The 21,638-nt window shown below is 36.9% G+C and overlaps 5 protein-coding genes across 6 annotated transcripts; 2 read left to right on the top strand and 3 right to left on the bottom strand.

The window, feature by feature from the left end:
* The first annotated feature begins 1,703 nt into the window (after positions 1 to 1,703).
* On the top strand, positions 1,704 to 7,708 carry D2HGDH (FAD-linked oxidases family protein). Its single transcript, XM_048099130.2, has 15 exons — positions 1,704 to 1,875; positions 2,195 to 2,556; positions 3,224 to 3,325; positions 3,466 to 3,513; positions 3,685 to 3,755; positions 4,087 to 4,205; positions 4,626 to 4,721; positions 4,817 to 4,926; positions 5,202 to 5,282; positions 5,916 to 6,016; positions 6,471 to 6,579; positions 6,660 to 6,765; positions 6,843 to 6,928; positions 7,005 to 7,130; positions 7,475 to 7,708. The coding sequence occupies exons 1-15, from the start codon at positions 1,779 to 1,781 to the stop codon at positions 7,568 to 7,570; spliced, it is 1,710 nt and encodes a 569-aa protein (XP_047955087.1). The 5' UTR covers positions 1,704 to 1,778; the 3' UTR covers positions 7,571 to 7,708.
* Positions 7,583 to 11,083, bottom strand: FOLT1 (folate transporter 1). Of its 2 annotated transcripts, none has more exons than XM_089065550.1 (11): positions 10,819 to 11,083; positions 10,652 to 10,728; positions 10,486 to 10,562; positions 9,789 to 9,879; positions 9,310 to 9,400; positions 9,052 to 9,125; positions 8,805 to 8,918; positions 8,400 to 8,471; positions 8,270 to 8,290; positions 8,079 to 8,146; positions 7,583 to 7,825 (listed from the first exon to the last, which is right to left on the bottom strand). In XM_089065550.1, exons 1-11 carry the CDS (start codon positions 10,922 to 10,924, stop codon positions 7,690 to 7,692), a joined length of 927 nt encoding a protein of 308 aa, XP_088921676.1. In that variant the 5' UTR covers positions 10,925 to 11,083; the 3' UTR covers positions 7,583 to 7,689. The 2 variants fall into 2 exon arrangements, with proteins under 2 accessions (XP_088921676.1, XP_047955091.1); XM_048099134.2 differs by having other exon boundaries at positions 8,805 to 8,915; positions 10,819 to 11,082.
* A 1,326-nt stretch (positions 11,084 to 12,409) lies between these two features.
* On the bottom strand, positions 12,410 to 14,070 carry LOC125195093 (uncharacterized). The gene is given in 3 exon segments (XM_048093314.2): positions 12,410 to 12,686; positions 13,301 to 13,542; positions 13,544 to 14,070. Coding segments are annotated over 2 exon segments (552 nt in total). The 5' UTR covers positions 13,855 to 14,070; the 3' UTR covers positions 12,410 to 12,686; position 13,301.
* Positions 14,071 to 15,772: 1,702 nt separating this feature from the next.
* LOC125195027 (Peroxidase superfamily protein) lies at positions 15,773 to 17,646 on the bottom strand. Its single transcript, XM_048093254.2, has 4 exons — positions 17,387 to 17,646; positions 16,903 to 17,094; positions 16,644 to 16,809; positions 15,773 to 16,309 (listed from the first exon to the last, which is right to left on the bottom strand). The coding sequence occupies exons 1-4, from the start codon at positions 17,612 to 17,614 to the stop codon at positions 15,894 to 15,896; spliced, it is 1,002 nt and encodes a 333-aa protein (XP_047949211.1). The 5' UTR covers positions 17,615 to 17,646; the 3' UTR covers positions 15,773 to 15,893.
* A 1,352-nt stretch (positions 17,647 to 18,998) lies between these two features.
* On the top strand, positions 18,999 to 21,627 carry LOC125200910 (Pentatricopeptide repeat (PPR) superfamily protein). The gene has a single exon (XM_048098736.2). The coding sequence runs from the start codon at positions 19,071 to 19,073 to the stop codon at positions 21,030 to 21,032; it is 1,962 nt and encodes a 653-aa protein (XP_047954693.1). The 5' UTR covers positions 18,999 to 19,070; the 3' UTR covers positions 21,033 to 21,627.
* The last annotated feature ends 11 nt before the right edge of the window (positions 21,628 to 21,638 follow it).

Genomic DNA, 21,638 nt, shown 5'->3' with positions numbered 1-21,638 from the left:
CGGTTCCATTCTCGAAATATCTTTTTTATTTTCATTTTATTTCTCAAAACCAAGCTTGTCAAATATATTTTATTAAAATTTATAATATCTCATTCATATACTAGTTACGACTAAAAATTGTTTATTTTTTTACGGTCCGTCAAAATTAGACTCTATCTATTTATAGTAAGTAAATTTTTCTCTCTAACAAGGTGAGTCTAATTTTATAGTGATAAACACTTCAACTAATTTTTTCTATCTATCTCTTTCTTACTTACCAATTTTGCATTAAAACTCATGGCGTGCACAACCAAAACTATTTTTTGGGAGTAATACTAAGAGCATCGCAACGCCAATTAAAAAACACGTCCCGCTCGTCCCAGCGAGACAAGATGGAGGGAGATGCGTTGCAACCCCCCAACAGGACTGATGGAGAAGGGAGGGTGTGTGCGGCTGTCTAACTACAAACACACACACCCCTTCCCCCCAACTGGTTTCTGGATGGGCGGTGAAGCTTACTCTCCCCCAGCGAGTGGAATTTATTTTATGACTGTTTAAAATAACTTTTTAACTAATAATAGGAATTTATATAATATAAAATTATCACTCTTTCTCAAATATAATCGTTATATTAGCATTTCCTTTTAACTTTTTTTTATTTTTGTCATTCAATTCATTATATTAACTTCTATAAATACCTCATTCATTACATAATTTTTTTCACACAAAAAAACTTTCTCAATCAAATTTATTCTAAATTTTCATTCTCAATAATGAAAAAAAATGTCTAGCGGAAGAACTTGGGACCATATCAATCTCAACCATCCGGAATCTGGATCACTCGACTTTGGCAACCGCCGGCTCGGTGACACATGCTACACCAGCTGATGATGTGTACATCTCCCACATGTCCAACATGCCCTACACGCCCTATAGTCCGATGCCCTATATGCCCTACAACCCGATGTAGTCTTTGTCCCAAATTCCAACGTCCAATGAGCGAATTTCGACGTCCTACGAAGACGTTGAGCCCGACGTCCGTCATCCTTACTCTCCGACTGAGATGAAGAAATTGTTCGAAGTGTTGGCCACCACTTCGAAATGTGGGTAGCCAAGAGCCCCCACCTCCCCCATTGATAAGAATATTTCATGTCTATTAGAAGAGAGCTATAATCGCCAACACTATCCATTTCACGCTAGGTGGAACAATTGATTTCACATTGTCTTTTTAAATGGCCTCTCGAGATGATTTGAGCATTCTGTTGTACTCCCTCCGTCCCAAGAAAGTTGATACAAAACTTTTGGGCACGAAGATTAAGAGTTTATATTAAATAAATAGGAGAGATGGAAAAAGTAGGAAAGATAAGAGAGAGTAAAGTAAATGATGGAATAAAGTAATAGTGATTAGATGTTTTGTCTTTTGCTAAAAAAGGAAATGACTCAACTTTGTTGGGACGGACTAAAAAGGAATACGACTCAACTTTCTTGGGACGGAGGGAGTATTATGGAACAGATGAAGTAGTACTAATTTTTCAGACTTTTAATTATGTGTATTTTAGTATTTTTTGATTAATTGTATTTCTAAATTGAAGAAATAAAATAGTAATATCCATTAATTTGAAATTCGAACTAATTAAGAAAGAAAGTGGATGAATTTAAAATTGTATGGAAATTTTGAATAAGCTTATCTGAACACGTCAGTATATTGACTAACCAAACAGAGAAAGGCCACATTATGAATTTAAATCGATCATCGCTATTGCACTGATTTCATATCGCGACGGCAATTTCAAGAATCAATGAAGTATTTTACAGCAGCTACTCGTCTACTCAGACATTCATCCAATCGTCGCTCCAACCTTCAGTTGCTCTCTTCCATCCGCCCTTCGAGCTCAGGTACCTGTGCTACTATACTCAGATTCTGCTCATATTCATGTAATTGTGCCTAATTTGTGATACATAGGAGTACATATTATAGAATGAGTTTTTGGGAGATTTTAGCAAGTCTATTTTGTCATATCAAAAAGTAGTTTTACTTCACTCATTTACATCAAATTCAAATTTCACACCATTTTTGAGCATAGAACTTTTGTGCAGTATTTTAAGCAAATCAGGAGTTGGTCTCTCATTATAAGCAGTTACTAGAAGGAACAGTGAACAGTTTTTTTTTTTTTTTTGGGTATAATCTGATGATTTGCATTGTCTTTGGTGTCAGGTCATAGTTATACATCTCTCCGGAGTTATGAGAAGTTCATGCAAGATGATTGTTTTCACAGAAAAATTATGGTGAAAAATAGCTTGAGAGGTTCTGGTGTTGGTATCCTGAATTGCTTAGCTAAATTTGGGAGTGATGGCATCCGAACACATCGTAGAAATCTTGCTTCCACTACCTCAATACCAGAGAGAAACAAGTCCTTTGCTACAATAAATTCTGATGATATAAGCTATTTCAATAAAGTACTGGGTGGGAGAGGTGTGGTTCAGGATGAGGAAAAGCTGGATGATGCAAACACGGATTGGATGCGGAAGTACAAAGGCTCAAGTAAGCTTATGTTACAACCTCGGACAACCCAGGAGGTTAATGTCTTCTTTTGACTACCAAACTTACATCCTTCATTCAATGATTAGTTTTAGTCTGTAGTCACATCCACATACTTAGTAGTCTATAGAACTTAGAGATAACTATATGCCGAATCAGTGGAACTAAAGGGTTTTCCTATTGTATAAACGAGATAAGATTGAGTCTCAACTCAGAGAAGAGTCAGAAGACTATTCTGAGATAACTACCACCAAACATCTTAATTCTTAACTCTGAAGAGCATTTTCTTGTGTTTGTAATGCACGGCACTTGGCAGCAAATCTATAGTCCTCAGGCACGGAGTTGTTATTAGGCTTGACTCTAGCGATTGGGTGCATTCTTTTGTTCTTAGTTCTGCCCGCTGCTAAGTTTAATTTTATGCTGTAAAATAGAGAATAATTATATCTTAGTCAGAAGATCTTTATCCGTAATACTGCTGAGCAGACACTCATGCGTCCTTTGATGGCAAATAGAAAGGAAATTTGTCTTTTAACGCCCAAAATATTTTAGTGTAAGCTTTAGTTTCTTTCTGTAGCAAACGCAATTTTTAGATGTACAAAGGTTCCTTTTGTGCACTCTGTTTCTCCTCTTTGCTTTCTGATTGACAGGCTAAGTTAACTTTTATTTCTTTACAGCTATAACTGTTGATCTTCCTCCCCTGTATAGGTTTCTCAGATTCTTGATTACTGTAATTCCAGATGCTTAGCTGTTGTACCGCAAGGTGGAAATACAAGTCTTGTGGGAGGAAGTATTCCTGTGTATGATGAGGTATTAACATATCTCTTTCTCTTCTAATTGGGAGATGAGAAAATGTGTTCTCTCTGTGACATTTAAAATTAGATTTTTTATGGTTATTTCATCTTTTAACTATTTTGCATAAACCTCTCTTTATGTCTATCTCCTTTCAGGTGATCATCAACATTGGCTCCATGAATAATATCCTTTCCTTTGACAAGGTAACAGTTTTTCATTTCAACATCCATACGTTTTTCTCTTATCTTCCAGAAGTAAGTTGGGGACCAGGAAAAGAACAAAGGAAGAATACAACCAGAAGCATCAATGTTGTAGATTAGCTCTGATATCAATGCTAGCACTTGCATTGATGACTCGTTTTTAGTTGTAAATAGGTTAGCGGTATACTGGTATGCGAGGCTGGATGCATTCTGGAGAACTTGATGTCGTTTCTCGATAATGAAGGGTAATGCATTCTTCAACATTTCTGTTATTAAAGACTGGCACCTTGTATAACATAATGATGATATCCAATTCTTCTCAATTGAATATAACTTTGAAGTTCTAAGTCCTTTTTATTTCCAAAAATGAGAAGTATTTCTAGTGTATTGTTTGCAGGGGTGGATGCTATCACTAACATATGTTTAATTAATCTTGAATTTGGGCGTCTCCTCCTTTCTATTTTGGGGGGATTGGGCAGGATTGCTACATTAATTCCTAATTACCGTTTAAACTTTCTGAAGGCTTTTTAATGATTTTTCCCATATCCATGTTACTGTAAGTGTTTTCTTCTTCAGATATATTATGCCACTTGATTTGGGTGCTAAAGGAAGCTGCCAAATTGGGGGAAACATCTCAACCAATGCTGGGGGCTTGCGCCTTATCCGATATGGTTCGCTTCATGGAAGTGTTCTTGGTGAGTTGTCTTCTGTGTTTTCTGTCTCCTTTGTACAAACAACAAAGTAACATCTACGTTGAATCTGATCAAGCACTTTAATTGAGAGAAAATGTATTTTAAAGAATTATAATAGATTTGGAAGCCTTGCTGGTGGTGTATGCTAGAGGTTGGTTAGAGGATGTTGAGTTCAACTATATTTTGACCTTGCTCATGAGAGACATTGTGAAGGTTTTTCAACATAATAAGGAATTTAAGAAGATCTCTTTCAGAATGTTTTTATATATCTGTACATCTTACTAAGGCTATTCACAACTAGAGAAGTGCATAGTTCTTTCTAGGTCGTATGTGCCTGTGTGGATTCTACTATTTTGTTCTGTTAATGGCACTCCCTGTTTTTTTATTTTTCTTGAGAATACAATTTATGGGTTGATATTTCAGGTCTTGAAGTTGTTTTAGCTAATGGTACTGTGCTTGATATGCTTGGTACTTTACGCAAAGACAACACAGGATATGACTTGAAGCATTTGTTTATAGGTGAAGTCGTGAAGACTATATTGTTGGATTTACCGTAATATCAAGATCTACCAAATGATCGTGTTTAAACTATAGTTATTTGTTGGTATATGTAGGGAGTGAGGGATCATTAGGAATTGTCACAAAGGTTTCGATACTCACCCCTCCAAAGTTACCTTCAGTAAATCTAGCTTTTCTTGCTTGTGAGGATTATCTAAGCTGTCAGGTAAAGCTGAATACATAGCCACTACCAGTTAAAACTTCAGTTTTTCAGATAAAAATAGTTCTGGATCCTACTCTGTTTCTAAATACATGTGATAAATTATAATGAAAACTAATGTTAACCATTCTTAATCATTCATATTTGGATGCTTCTATGCTATAGTATCATTTCATTATTCTCCAAAGTATGAGTATTAGGAGTGGGCAAGTTTAATCTACTATGTTACACTGGAGAGTGATGATGAGAACATGCCTTACATAATTCTCTGATCATTACAGAAAATCTTGGTCGAAGCTAAGACGAAGCTTGGAGAAATTCTTTCTGCATTCGAGTTTTTGGATATCAATGCTATGGATCTGGTAAGGTTTCATTAGATTAAACTAATACTCTCATAGAGTTATGTAAATCCTGTGTAAAATTCTACATGTTCTGATTGTCAGACTCTGATTACCATCGCCACATTTGCTTTTCATAATATATGTGGCTAAATTTCCTTCTATATATTGCTAGTAAAACGAGCTGGTTAATTCATGGCTTAAGATTGCATTATTTGATGTAGTCCTTACTAGGGGAGAGGAACGAAGGATCACTGCATGAGAACCTCTTTACTTTTTGAATATTCATGTTATTTTTCGACGATGGTTCTATGCAAAGAAATTTTATTGGTAGTTCTCTTTGTGAAACCATATTCATGATGCAGTCCCCAGACTAAGGGAAAAAGGAATGTAATGTATTGCGAGGTAAAAAACCTGAATGGATTGAGCAAGATCATGTGCTTCTTCTGTCAAGTATGATGCGGAGACATTATCTATATATCTAACCTTACGCATGGATGAATATCTAGTTTGTTTTCTAATGTATCACCAGGCGCCTGATTACATCTATATCTTAATAATAATGCCAAAGTTAAGAAAAAATTCCAATTGCAGCGAAAATATCATTTTTATAGTTTGCATCATGTATAACTTCTATTTGCGGGTTTTGTTTGACAGGTTTTGACACAATTAGATGGTCTTCGTGATCCTTTACCTTCCTCTAAGCACAACTTCTATGTTCTGATTGAGACTACTGGCAGCATGGAATCTCATGACAAGTAAGCTTTAAAATCTTCAATCATCCGCAGGATTCAAATTGACTTAATTTTACTTTTATGAACCTTAGCGTTTATTCAACTAATTCATTGTTGTAAAACTGATTATGAATCCTGGCAACATGGAATCTCACCGTTTCTCTGTCTGATACTTGACCAAACTTAATTTTACAATTTGTTTGATATTCAGTACTAACAACTGATGACCACAAAGTTTCTCTTTGTAATGCTGTCACAATATCATCACTAAGAACTATAGTCTTGCACTCTTGCTAGAACTGAATTGGTCTCACCATTGCGACTGGATATCACCATTTTTTTTAGTCTGTCTAAATAATTCTTCTGCCATGATTACTCATTTTAAGACGCAACTGGTTATACTAGTTTATAGATATGTGCGAGTATTTAGTTTTCGTTGATGAACTGGAATACCTGCTATTTGACCCAATATCACTAGGGAGAAGCTTGAAGCCTTCCTTGCTCAGGCTATAGAAAGTGGATTGTTAACTGATGGAGTTGTAGCGCAAGACATAAATCAAGCATCATCATTTTGGCGCATACGTGAGGTAATAATTTAGACTTCTGTCAACTTTTTTATTAGCATAATTTTAAAATGCTCAGTTGGGTGACATTTTTACATTTACAGGGAGTACCTGAAGCTCTGCTGAAAGCAGGGGCTACTTACAAGTATGACTTGTCTTTGCCCCCAGAAAAGATGTACAATCTTGTAGAGGAAATGCGTCAACGTCTTGGTAAATAACAAACTATAATCTCGCTGGAGTTTTTGCTTCTCCGTGAGCTCACCTTGGTCCTTAATTTAAAATTCTAGGCACTGCAGCAAATGTCGTGGCATATGGTCACCTGGGAGATGGAAATCTACATCTGAACATTTCAACCAAACAATATGACGACAATGTAACACTGCATTCCTTTTCCATCTGTAGATTATCTATTTCTGAGCTGCATTTACAAGGATTTGCATTCATTCCAGATACTAGCTAAAATTGAGCCTTTTGTATACGAGTGGACATCTAAGCAACGAGGAAGCATCAGTGCTGAGCATGGCATTGGACTGATGAAAGCAAATAAACTTCATTACAGCAATTCAGCTGAAACTGTAAGTCTCATCTCATTTCTTCTCATGTGTTATAGTAATGAAAGGTCAATTTTGCTGCCTGTTGCTTCTTCAAAGGTTCAAAACCCTCTTTAGCTGTCAGCACTCTAGCATAGACTCCATGGCCATCTATGTTTATGCTGTCTTTTTAGAAATACCCTCCATCCTTGTTTATAATTCAAATTCTTTAATTGTTTGGGTAAAAAGAGTAAATCTACCTCCGTTTTGGGTAAGATACTTGATAGCAGATGACACTTATTCGAGGACAGGAATGGGAACAAGAATGCGCATAACAAGAACTTGTGTGTATTTCTTTGCTTTTGAATGGATTTTTTTTTGGTATGCAGGTGCAAGTAATGGCAGCCATCAAGAAAGTTCTAGATCCCAGTGGAATACTCAACCCGTATAAAGTTCTTCCAAATTCCGTATTATCACAGAGTTGATTCAAACAGAAATCCAAAAATGTGTAATAGTTTTATTAAATATCATTGAAATGCAATCCGTTGTGACTGACACTAACAATTGTTATCTCAGTTATAAAAAGAATGAATAAATGATGAAATCAGATATCTTTCCTCCTAGTCAGTTTCAACATATTCAGCACATTCTCATACACGATAAATGTAACCGAGGCAGCAGGAGCGTTTTTCAGCACGTTTGCAGTTATGCCCTTGTAGAAACCTCGATAACCCTCAAATCTGCACATCAAAGAGGATAAGAAGCTAGTAAAGGGTGCCATGGCATAATTGAACATTGAAGATATGGGCTGAGGTGACCACGAATATGGTACTAGAGTATGACTAATAGAAAGGTCCTGTGCTTGAATTACAGAGCTGTTTGTAAAAATGTTTGCACATGCAGCAGTGCTTTTAGAGAAGGTGGCCATTTTAACACAAAATATTTAAACGGAACGTTTGAGACGAAATTATTGAACAGTAGAGTTCTCATTACCTTAGAGTTTCTTTGGCGACATGCCAGCTATCTATATATCTTGGGATGCCCTTAATAGTTGGGCGTTGCTGCAGGAAAAGATCATTGGTTTGAAGAGATTAGAATTTAAGTTCTGGTCTACTTGTGTTCTCGCCCTCTTAAGAGCAGTTTGAAGAAGTAATGACGGATTACAAATGGTAAGATACTTTTACCTGTAATCGAGCTCGAATAACCTGCCAGACATAAGACAACAACATTCAGCAAACAAGAAAAAGTATCATCTGATAATGAGTAAGGAGAAGGGTTAGCAAAGATTATGAATCCCTTCAAAAGGGTGCGTACTTGAAATGGATACGTCATGCTAATGGCAGCCAGCTTTGAAGAAGCACCTAATACGGCATAATCAATTGAGTCCTGTAACCACAATGCCAGAAAATTCGAGTCTTATAAACCAATTGCAAGTCAAAACTAACCTTTCTAGTTTCATATTGTTTTATGGTAACAAAAAAAGAAAGAAGTGTAATCAATGCACATATAAAAGAGCGCAGAAATTTTGCTACTTTATAAGACTACAATATTCTACAAAGGAAATGATGACACATGTTGTTTTGATTGATAACATAATATACAAAGGCATAAGAATATGCACTTAGCTTGGAGAAAGAAGCAAAACCAATAAATGCCTGTTTGTCTGCAGTTAAATTCAATATATCTCCCCAAGTTAACGAACTGTAATCAGATACTCACCAATGAATTAACACCAGAATTAAAACTTTGTTCACTTTCTGTAGTTCTGAATCTGATAACCATTTTCCGAAGTTCCTCATATGTTGTGAACTGAATAGCACCATGTGTAATCTGCTGAACAGCACCAAAGTCATTAAGTTATTCAGGCCTAACTTGTTCATCGAGATTTTAAACGATAAGTGTCATATCAGTAGACAATTACATACAAGAAAACATATCAAAAACAGAAAGGGAAAAAAGGCCTTACCAGAAACAGACCAGGACCGAGTCCTTTGTAGAGTGCTTTCCATCCCTCTTCTCTCAATATGGTTCTCAAAGCATCTGAAATTCAGTAGATGAAGAAGTTAAATATTACCTAGAGAAAACTATCAACCAAGAAAGCTGAAGATCCCTAACAATCTCTGATTATATTAAAAATAACGATACCAGAATTTAGGACTAAATAAAGAAAGACCTTGCTTTGCCAAAAACGCGATATACATATCATTATAAGATCAAAGCTAACCATGAAAGCCAGAATATGGTCGAGCTTGCTGTGGAGTCTGAAGCTGTAACCTTGTCTTCACCAGCCATATAGGATTAGTACAACAACTGACCTGGAAGAGTCAACAAAACTTCATTAAGCAAGAGAAGAAATTGAGGAGAGTTGAGGAACCATTCAGCTAACTCACTTTACAAAATGGAGACAACTGGAAAGATGACAAGAAGAAATCAAAGTGAGTCTTACAGAATATTACTTGTCTACGAATCTCATCATGAAAATGATTTTTATACTTATTGGCCACAATAAGTCACCTTTTATAAAAAAGTCTTGAATGGAACTACTTTCTGAGCTTCAGTTTACACATAACAGTAACATAATAGCCTAACCAATATAGAAGATAGAACAACATATTCATTGAGGGACTTCCTCTGGTAAGCATTTAGTTCCATATATAGCTGTTCTAACTTTTTCAAAAAAAGAAAAAGAAAATCAATACGGACCAAGGCTCCAGCTTCAGCAGCTGATGCAAGATGAAGACCAGGGGTCAGTTCTGCTCTGCTTCTCAGATAGCGCTCTTTGGCATTGTTGTAGCTGCAAATGAATAAGACAGCAATGGTTATTGATCAAATAAAAGGTTGCGATTGTTCAAACAGCACTATGTCAGCAGACAAATTAGTGAAAAAGCTGTTTGCTAAAATTAATACTAGACGAAAAATATAAGCAGCACCTTTAGATAAGCACACAATATTTTGTTTCGTAGTCCAGCAAAAAAACCAAGAGACAGACTCAAACATATATAAACTAGAAAGATAGTATAAGATTACATCAACCCTAGAAGGAAGACATAATACCATAGATAAGAACTTAAGCATTTGATCCTCAAGTTATCTCTAGAAAAAAGATAAACAACATCCCTTGCACAATGAGAGCATGTATGCATAGACATGGAAAATGGAACACTCAGAAAAAAAGAGTCCAGGATTCAATTGGCCTTATAGAGAACATTTTGACCATTGCTTCTGCAAGTTTTCCTCATGTACATGGACACTCTTAAGCACAAAAAAGTTGATAAAACATAGGATTGCATATTTGAAGGATAAGATTGTCAAAATTAATCGTATCACTCAAAGTAAATGTCCCCAATAAGTTAACCTAACCAGCAAGATGAAATTTTTACAATATGGGCATGAGGCTTACAAGAAGAAATATAAACCCCAGGAAATGGTTGAGCCAAGGACGGCAGGATAAAATCCAGCATACAGCCCTCTGAGACCCTGAACCATAATACAATGCAATGCCTATTAACTTTATGAATGAAATGAGTAAGTGTTTGAAGTGGATTATGCAAATATGGAAAACAAACCTCGGTGCGAGCAATGGTGAATAGAGCGTGAGGAGTGTTCTTATAGGTAGGGAGGTGCAGTAAGCGACCGTCGTTCACTGAAAAATAGTAATTGAAATTGAAAAAAAAACAAGGTTTATTATTGGAGACCTAATCGATGAAATTGAAATTGATAGTAATTGCGAGACCTTGGAATCGAGTGCGGACGACGTCGAGCGGGTGAGTGAAGCTGACAGTGGCGAGGCCGGCGGCGGATCCGGCGGCCGCGTTCTCCCACTGCCAGTCCGCCGCCATGGATCTCAGCTGCTTAATAGTTTCAGCGCCAATCACTAATCAAATTAACCGTCGATTAATTAAACATGCAATTTAGGAATTGCACTAATTTTTCAGACCTCAAAGTTCAAATCTTTACGCACATATGTACTGTTTCTCTGTGTGGGACGCTAAGAATAACTACTTAACTTGCTCACCAAAAAATACTCCAATTTTAGTTGTTCAATTTTAATAAAAAAAATTGAAATAGTTGAAGTATTGAGATTGGCATTTTCATCGACATATATAAATTACAATTCCACCAAGAGGTGCCCACGATTCCGGTTTTGGAAATTGCCGAACCGGAACTGAACCGTGAGGGTGTTTCGCAGTTACGGTTCCGGTTCTAAAACTGCCGGTTTCGGTTCCCAACCGACGGTTTTCCGGTGGTTTTTTTTTTATTATGGCTTGGTTTCACGGTTTTCCGACGATTTTTCGCGGTTCCGGTATGGTTTCGATTCGAAAATTTTTGAACCTGAACCGAATCACGGTTCAAAAATCGACTGTTTCGATTTGAATAAATTCTCACAGTTTCGGTTTTAATCGCCGGTTCGATAAATCTTGGGCAGGTCTACTTCCACCCCAGCCTAAGTGATGTGTATTTCTGAAATGTCATAGCTTAAAGTGAGACATTATCTCTTTTAACAATAATTATCCCTCTTACACTTTATAATTTTATTTCCTTGCTTATTTTTTTCTTAATTTATTATCTTTCATACTTTAGTATTTATAATTTAACTTATTAAATACCACTATATAAATTCTTGTGCTAAAGTGAAAATGTCTTATCTAAGTTGGAATGACTATTTTTAAAGGACAAATATACTATAGGAGTATTTTGATTGAATTCTCATACATTATTCGTTAGATAAAATCACGATTAATTAGAATTCTTTATTAAGTTGGTGGAATCCAAATTCTTAACATTGATTTTTATTTACTTTTAATAATCTTTCAAATGCTCTTGACAATTGAAAATTTATACTCCTAGAAATTACTAGCAGTTATTGGTGTATGTGTTACCGTGAACTATAAGAAATCCTGTTCAAAAATGTTAGAATGCATACTCTCCAGTCTTCATTAACACATTGCACATTTTTGTGTATGGAGAAAATATGATTTACAAACCAAGTTCTTTTCATTTTTGTATATATGCTCATAACATATTCTTACGTAGGAATATTATGAAAGACTTTATAATCTTAATTTAAGAACTTCAAATATATGCACGCAATTCAAAAAATACGAAGACAAAGATGAGTTCAAATACACTCATTTGAGAAACTAATTAGCTCTGGACCTTAACCTTAATTTATTATTGAGCAAATAGATCGGGAGTTCGAGTCATCTCGGGAGTAGATATTGATTGATCCTCTTTGAAAAAAATTATTACCTTCAACTATTTCCAGATGCTATCCTTATTGTGAGTAAGGTAAGTTCATTAGCACAAAAAATCTTCAAAGCACCTCAAGAAAAATTCCTCAGAGATCAACTTAAACTTAACGCAATATCAATGAGGGTGGATTGCAAATATCAACATGAGGTATGAACACTAATATCTTGAAATGGCACGAGAACTTAGCACCTCCCATCCTCTATAATATATTGAACCAGTATTATTCTGGATTCACACGATTCCACAATGAGGTCGGTCCTTTATAAACATCAACGCATGGGACACGGCCTCTGTATCAACCAGTTTCCACTTTTGTAACTAGTGATATCCTCTAGTTTACAGCACAAACTACACAAATGTCAAACGAAAATTAGAGAAACATCCAAAATCACATTCAAAACATTGCACATTTGTGTTTTCTCCTAAAATTTTTACCTATCTCATGTTCATCACATGTATAATCCCACAGATACCTATCCTTGCCTCCAAGCATACAAATCAATCAAATCAACTACTCCTATAACCCAAAAAATGTATAGAAATAAAATTAAGCCACATTTTCAAGTAGAACAACAGAAAACAATGACTATGATCAACCACCTTACCTCACTCTGTTCCAATTTCCAACCAGTTTATACCATTATTTTTGTAACTAGTTAAAATGATTTGGACATGAACTAGTTTATAGCACACACTAAACAAATGCCAAACACAAATTGGAAAATATCACATTGAAAATACTGCAATTTTGTGTTTTACCCTCAAAATTTTACCTATTTCAAGTTCAATGTATGGATATTCCCACAGAAATCTATCATTGCTTCCATCACATTTCAGCATGTATCCATAGGAACCATCACATTGTGGAATCAATTAAATCTAAATTATTAAAAAAAAAAAAAAAATCAACTGCATTTTGAAGTAGAACATGAGAAAACAATGACTATGATCGACCACTTTACCTCACTCCATGATCACTTTAGCTCCGATCTCCTTCATCTTCCCGATAATCTTCTCGGCCTCATCCTTGGTCACGCCTTTCTTCAGCAAAGTCGGCGCTTTCTCCACCAAATCCTTGGCCTCCTTCAAGCCTAGATCCGTGCACGCCCTCACTTCCTTAATAATCTTAATCTTCGCACCCGCATCGAAGCCGCCCTCGAGCTTCAAATCGAAGGACGTCTTCACCTTCTTCTCCTCCTCCTTCGCCGCCTTTCCCCTTCGCCCCCGAAATTCCCGGTCCGAATCCCATCCCTGGCATCATAACCGCCATCATCGGCATATCCTCAATCTCCAATTTCTGCCTCAGGACCTCGGCTAGGTCAGATATTTCGAGTAATGTGAGAGCAGAAAGCTCGTCAACGATCTCATCTACTCGTTGTGATTGGGCAGGCTTCGACACCTGAGCTGTATCCGAGAATTTTCGAATCAGATTATGGCATTTCAGAGGGGTTTCAATTCGGGATTGGGGGATGCCGGTGAGGGATTGAGTAATGAATCGGGTAAAATAGTGTCTCATTGCGGGAGAAATGCTAGATTTTATTGGGAATTTACGGAGGTTGAGATGAAGTTGAAGGAATCGGAAATTAGGGGTTTGGCTGAAACCGAATGTTAAGCAGGGTTTAAGGATCCGGGTGGGTTGGCTTGAATATGGATCCTAATTTCAACCCGTATTTACATTCTGCCTAAGCTCAGAAGCTAATCACTCACTCACAAGTCACAGGTGCCTAAGCTTATAAAGCTAAACTAGAGTAGCATGAAGCAAAATACTAAATCATCACGTAATTTAGCTGCTTATTAGCGGAAAGAAAAATTGCCAACTACTACTTCATTTCTTAATAAGCTTAATTATCAAATGTCTTTTTCTTTAAGCTATTGTATTTGTATATGTTAATCATTAGCTACGAATTGCAGATCTTAAATATCAAATTCACGTATTGCTATTCAAACATTGTTTTGATGTTTCAGCAGTATTTACCTAATCTCTTTAGCTCTTTGTTAGAGGAAGAAAAATAGCCAACTCTACATAATAAGCTTAAGTACTCCATTTGTGAGATTTCGCTCTGAATAGACTTAAATCGTCAGATGTATTTTTCTTTGTTAGTGGAGTAGTATTATGTTTGTACGTATGTGGGATGTGACAAATATTTTGTTGAGTAGGATAAATAGAAAAATTTTACGTGGAATATTTATTGCCAAATGAAATTAAAATTAAGTGAAAAATAAATTAAATCTCAAATAATGTAAAATAAAAATACAAAATTGTATTATGTTAAAATAAATCAATATATAAACTATTTATGAAATTAGTCTTGCGAAACTATAAGTAAGCTAATAAATAGGCCTGCTTATTCGTCCGGTTCCGGTTCTAACCGGACCAGTTGGCCGATTAACCGGTTTTAAATTTTCATAAATCTTAGAATCGGAATCGGAACCGGCCAGTTAAAAACCGGTCGATTCCGGTTCGGAACCGGAACCGATGTATAATTTTAATCCGAATTTGTTTTATAATTTTAAATAATTCAATACCAATAAAATAATAATCAAACATTTGAAAATATAACAAATAATACCAAAAAATTCAAATAAAAAAAAATGCAAACCAACAATACAATAATATTCATTAATGGGTAAGAGGATGCTAAGTGTAGTAGGTTGGACTAGTTTATGTTGGCAATTCTTTTATAAAATAAAGAGTTCTAAAATTTAGCATTTTTTAAAAATTGAATTCCATTTCCCTTTTTTTTGCTAAATAAATATTCGATAGAATTTCCAATACTAATTGATCTTGTTGTGACTTTTTCATTTAATACGGAATAGTTAATAAATCATGCACAAACAAGTTAAAATCGTATATTACATAAATTTATTGTAAAGTTACATTTCTATCATATGAAATGATATTGTATTTTTATAGTTCTTTTGGAAATTAAAAACAAACTTACGATGTTCTACTCATAGAAGTTAGTTCATAAAAAATGGATAGGGGAAATAATTATAGATTTAAAGTATCACGGTTTAAATATTTTAAATACTTCAGAAAACAGTATCTCACTCAATGTTTCAAATTATTTTATTGTAATTCAATATTAATTCAATTAAGTTAGATTTATTAGTATATTAAATTATTTAAAAAATTGAATTGTAATCCGGTTCTTGGTTAGGAACCGGAATTGACCGGTTCCTAACCGGAACCGGTTTTATACAAAAAGATGGAACCGGAACCTGGGTTCGGAACCTGGGTTCGGTTCCCGGTTCCCGGTTCCTCAATTAATAATCGGTCGGTTCCGGTTAACTGAGAACCGTTTAAGCCCCTACTAAGAAATGTAAAATAATCAAATATATACCCATGAAATAAACTATTTATGAAATTAGCCAATGCATAAACATAAATTTGACTGAAAAATGTGGATTGTACACAAGCACACAACAATACATGAAAAAGATCAAAGTATTATAAATTTACTGACAAATATAGAACATATCAACGTAGGAAAAGGGCAATAATTAATGGAAAGCAAAGTTGAAAAACACAGCAACAACTTAGTTGAATCTTGATTATGAAGAAGACATCTTCCTGCAGTTGGTCCTGATCTCTCCTCTGCGGCCCGTCAATGGCGAAATGTTCCCCATTTTCACCATCGACTTTGCAAACTGGTCGAAGAAGAGTTCCTCGCTCTCCGCATATCTCTTCACCAGCTCCAGCGATTCTTCACTCTTGGTCACCAGCACTTGATCCGAGCTCAACAGCCCCTTGAAGCTCAGCAGATTCTTGAAGTAGCTGTTGTCGAAGCTTGTCGGAGATACAAAGTCGAGGAAGAAGAGGTTCTGGTCGCCCCCCGACTGCGGGCACCTCGTGCGCAGCTGGGCTGCGTACGACCGATCCAAGCTCGAATCCGGCTTCCCCTTCCCTGTCTGGTTGTACAGCCTCTGCCTGAAGCTTGTGCACCTTGCATTCCCTATGGTGTGGCTTCCTGCATATACCATCGTGTTAGAACTACCGCATGACTAATTTAATGTGTGTGACGCCAAATTATTAAATGTCATATATAGACTAACAGTGTAGATGTCATATTGTGATTTTTAGTTTGTTGAGGAACCGAATTGAAAACAAACTTTCTTATTTTCTATATAAGATATAATTCCACATGGATTCTGGTACGCTTCCGCTTTAGGTTTCTATTATGCTAGCTCTTTGTCTCGGTTTATCATCGTAGAGTTAAGGTTATGTGTTTCCGATCCAAAACATAGTAGTATTAATTTGAGAGAATAAATACTTAATAATTGCACTGAACGTATAAAGTTTACCGGATAATGCTACAAGATCAACAATGTTCAATCCTTTTAGCTTGAATTTGGTGAGGATTGTTTGGAAGGTGTTGTTTGGAGCTGGGATGTTGTTGTTCGAACCACTCAAACTTGCATCTCTCGAGTCCCTTCTCCCCAACGGAACCACCCAGCTCGGTCCACCAGCCTGCACGTGTTACATTTTCATGTTACATCTCGTATTTCGTTAGTGAGTATATAATATCAGCACATGGCCGGTCTAGACCACATTTTTACTCACTAGAACGGTGGAGTCTCTAGCTACGACAGCCAAAATATCTGCACATGAAACGGTTCGAGGGCAGGCTTTCTCGAGGGCTGATTTGATCTCATCAATCACATCGAATCCACGAACCGAATTCCTGTTTGGGATTGAGTTTTTCTCACTGGTTAAGCCTCCAGCGCTGTCCAAAAGTATCGATGCATCACATCCCTTCAAAACACATTCAATCAAGATTATTACACATATGTATGTGACCAAATGAGAGCCACATCAAAATAAGAATAGTGAACCATATAAGTTCATTGATTCATTAATATCAGTTTGGCATCACAAAACATATTAGTTGCTGACTTTCAGTATCACAAAAACCCTACTGATATTCATGAATCAGTGAACTGATATGTTTTGTGATGTCAACTGATATTAATGAATCAACGATTTGATATATAGGTTTAGGATTACGTTGGTTCATGTGTTTGTGGGCATATATAGTTGTGAGTACCTTCACGAAGCAGTCGTGGAAATGGAGCCGTAGGAGTGAGGCAGCCATGCGAGGCTCTTTAGCGACGGCTTTGGCCACGATGGATTTGACTATATGTAGAGCTTGTGGGCATGTTCGGTCGTAGAATTGTGGGTAGAGATAGCCTCCATTTGTGCTGTGGCACAAGCAGAGAGGAGCAATTGCTACAAAAGTGGTTATAATCAACAACATGTTGATGGAGTTTGCCATGTTTGTGTTGCTTGAGGAAAGGCTTGTTTGATGATATGGGAGATGGAAATGTTGAGTATTTATAGAGTTTACTTTTGTGTGTGAGAGAGAGTAGCAATTGGAGTTGGTAGGATTTTGAGTTGAATTGGTTACTGCCTCCATGATAGACATTAATCATCTTATTTAATTTTAATTTCGTATTTTTTAAGTTTGAGCAACGAAATATTAAATACGATGTTTTTGGATTTGAGTTAAGTAAAAGACCAAGTCTATGAAATATGGTGATAAATATGATAGAAAAAGTACATCACCTGCTCTGTTGACAAAAGGGGATTCACTCAAATAATCATGTAGTAGTTTATACAATATGCATCTAGCTAATATACAAGCTGCATAAGACATTAAAAAAACAATTTCTATTTGTTTACTTATTCTTTTTTTTCTTCAATCAAAGAAAAAGGAAAAGACTAACATAATATAGTAGGGCAACTGCTCCTCTGATTTTGTCAAAAGATATAGTACTACCATTCTCTATATCATACAAATTCTTATTAATAGTATTATTATATCGTAACGTGACAATTCGATTCATTTTGACTATTTTCTGTTCATCAATTGAATCGCGACCTTTTCAGCAAATTTACGTACAAATTATACAAAAGAATGTAATGCTTCGTTATAGTAGTTTTTACTGGTTAGGTAAAGATGCTTGCAGTTATTTTCTAATTCAGAAATTGACCAAACATTGAAATGATTTTGATTTAAAAGGACTAAAGAGTAGAACAACGCCATTAAAATTGTAGTATAAACATGGATCAGGCGAATAGAGATCTTAATTTTTTTGTTAGAAAATTAGCACAAACAAATCACAAACACAAAAGTGATGAATACACGAATTATTTCTCAATTCGATCCAATATGTGGGGGTAATGTCACGCTATAAATTCACTGTATAATTTTTCGTATACTACTATTTTACTAGCATAAGAGAACTACAAGTCATAAATAGAGTAGAAAACATCTTTGGTCTAAGTTACTTAGTTACACATAGAAAAGATCTTGGATTCATTTACTTTATTTTACTCAATATATAACCTTAATCTCATTCATGCATTATCATCTCCTAACCTTTTCTACAAGTTCCAAGTAGCTATTAAAGCTATTTTTTTGTTTCTTTTTTTGTTTTTCTTTTACATTTTTTTGTCATTGATCAAATTTAATTTGAATTTTAAAATTGAACAAATTTTAAGATTCAATTAATTGCACATTTAATTTTAAATTTTAATTATATGGTAATTTTAAAAAACTTTGTTTTAAGTAATTTATATAATAATAATAATACGAGTCTTATTATTTATTAGCATGATTTGAATTACTCTTTTATTAATTTTATATGAACGGAACAACTAAACGATAGCAGTTTGAATTTTGGAGCTGCTAAAGAAAGCTTCAAACTAACTTTTTTGAGTGTTGTGTAATGGTTTCACTCTCGAAGAAGCTGATTGCGCCCATACTCAAATCTTCATCCTTCATCTCCACAGTCGCCAAGCTTCACGACGACCACCACCTCCCATTCATCCCCTTCTCCCACCTTCAAAAAATCAAACACTTGGAATGCCAACTCGTCTCCACACTCGAACATTGCAGAAGCCCCGCCCAAATCAAGCAAACCCACGCTTACATAATCCGAAAATGCCTCCATCAATCCTCCTACATAATCGCCAAACTCATCCGAATGCTATCCAAATTCAATGTCTCCACAAAATCATACGCCGCCTCTGTTTTCTCCGAGGTCAGACACCCCAATGCGTTTCTCTACACTGCTTTAATCAGGGGTTATTTGGTCGATGGAATGCTAAAAGAGTCGATTCTCGTATACAATTCGATGCGCGGACGAGGCTTGATTCCCTTGTCCTTCACTCTCGCGGCGCTGCTGAAGGGATCTGCGAGCGAATCGGATGCCAATTTAGGGCGGCAGATTCACGGAGAGAGTGTGAAATTGGGCGGATTTGGTGCGGATTTGTTTGTGGTGAATGCTTTGATCGATATGTATGTGAAATGCGGGGATTTGGATTGCGGGCGGAAGGTGTTTGACGAAATGCCTGAACGAGACTTGATCTCTTGGACTACGCTTATCGATGCTTATGCGAAGGCAGGGGAGATGGACTGCGCGGATGAGATTTTTAGCGCCATGCCGGAGAAGGATATGGTGGCGTGGACCGCGATGGTGACCGGCTTCGTTCAGAATGCCAGGCCTAGGGAGGCGTTGGAGTGCTTCAAGAGAATGCAGAGCGCCGGTGTCCAGACAGACGAGGTCACGTTGGTCGGAGTTATAAACGCGTGCGCTCAATTGGGCGCGGTTAAGTACGCGTATTGGGTTAGAGACGTAGCTGTGAGATGTGGCTTCGACCCTGCACACGACGCTCATGTAGGTTCTGCGTTGATCGACATGTATTCGAAATGCGGATGTCTGGAAGAAGCATATGATGTTTTCAACTCATTGCAAAGGAAGAATGTCTACTCCTATAGCTGCATGATCATTGGTTTCGCAATGCACGGCCGCGCCACCTCAGCAATTGAGCTTTTTCACGAGATGACGACGAGGACAGATGTAAAGCCAAATTCGGTGACATTCTTGGGAGTTATGACTGCTTGTAGCCATGGAGGTATGGTGGAGCAGGGGAAGCTCTTTTTCGACGAGATGAAGGAGAAACACGGCATCTCTCCCTCTGTGGATCACTACAACGCCATGGTGGATATGCTGGGAAGAAGGGGTAGGTTGAAGGAAGCGCTTCGCCTCATCAAAGCCATGCCTATGGAGGCGAATGGCGGCGTTTGGGGGGCTCTCCTAGGAGCAAGCCGTGTACACGGAGATGCCAGCATTGCAGAGGAAGCAGCAGGGCATCTCTTCAAGCTCGAGCCAGGGAACATAGGGAACTATATACTGTTATGCGAGGCTTATGCAAAAGCGGGGAGGTGGGAGGACGTGGCGAGGGTGAGGAGGGAGATGAGGGCGAAGGGGCTGAGGAAGAAGGCGGCGGTGGCGTGTAGCTGGGTGGAAGGGGAGAGGGGGGAGGTGCAGGAGTTCTACGCGGGGGAGTGGACGCATCCGAGGAGTGGGGAGGTGAAGGGGGTGCTGGAGGAGGTGGCGGAGAGGGCGGGGTACGAGGCGAGGGTGGGGGGAGTGGTGTATGATGTGGATGAGGAGGAGAAGAGGAGGATATTGATGGGGCATAGTGAGAAGATGGCGTTGGCGTATGCGGTGTTGGTGGGGGGAGAGGGGAGTGTGAGGATTGTGAAGAATTTGAGGATATGTGAGGATTGTCATGTGTTTATGTGTGGGGTGTCAAGGGTGATTGGGAGGGATATTTTGGTTAGGGATAATTTCAGATTTCATCACTTCCGTCATGGGGTTTGTTCCTGTTCGGATTTTTGGTGATACAAAATGGATTTCACTATTTATAGTTGATGAAAATGTTTTTTCTTCTTTTTCACCCTCTTCATCTTCATTTCAATGGTCGAAATAGAAGATGAATTTTTGACAATACTATGATGAATAAAATGCTTTTTCCCCTTCTAACCTCAGGGTTTTTAATTAAAGAAATGCACATTAGCCTAATACTAATACATAGAATGGTTACCAAGAGTCTCCTATTCATTTTTTACTCAATACAGTCATTAGTTCGAGCCACATTATAATGTGCATTCCAATTTTAGTTCATATATGGTCAAACTCAATTATTTACTTGTGTACAGGTATCCCGGAAATCTAACTGAGCAAAGCACATGTTTTCGCCTCAGGATTTGGGATAAAAGAGATTACCAAAATCAATTGGACACTTGCCACAATTTCATTTGTTGGCGTTGACATGGTAAAAAAGTCAATTGTCAAAAGTTACATTTATAAGAGATTCTAAACTGGTAAATGTTTCGTATGTGAGAGTTATAATTATATGGAGGCACATACTTGGTTTAAAGATGGATCGGAAAATTCATTATTTGCATTAAATTTCGTATGTCATTCAAACTTTATTGAGTGGCTAGG

Source organism: Salvia hispanica, chromosome 2 (genome assembly GCF_029641045.1).
Source record: "Salvia hispanica isolate PSC_SH4W2 chromosome 2, Shi_PSC_v1, whole genome shotgun sequence".
Classification (NCBI taxonomy): domain Eukaryota; kingdom Viridiplantae; phylum Streptophyta; class Magnoliopsida; order Lamiales; family Lamiaceae; genus Salvia; species Salvia hispanica.
This window is presented reverse-complemented; position numbering and strand designations above follow the sequence as displayed.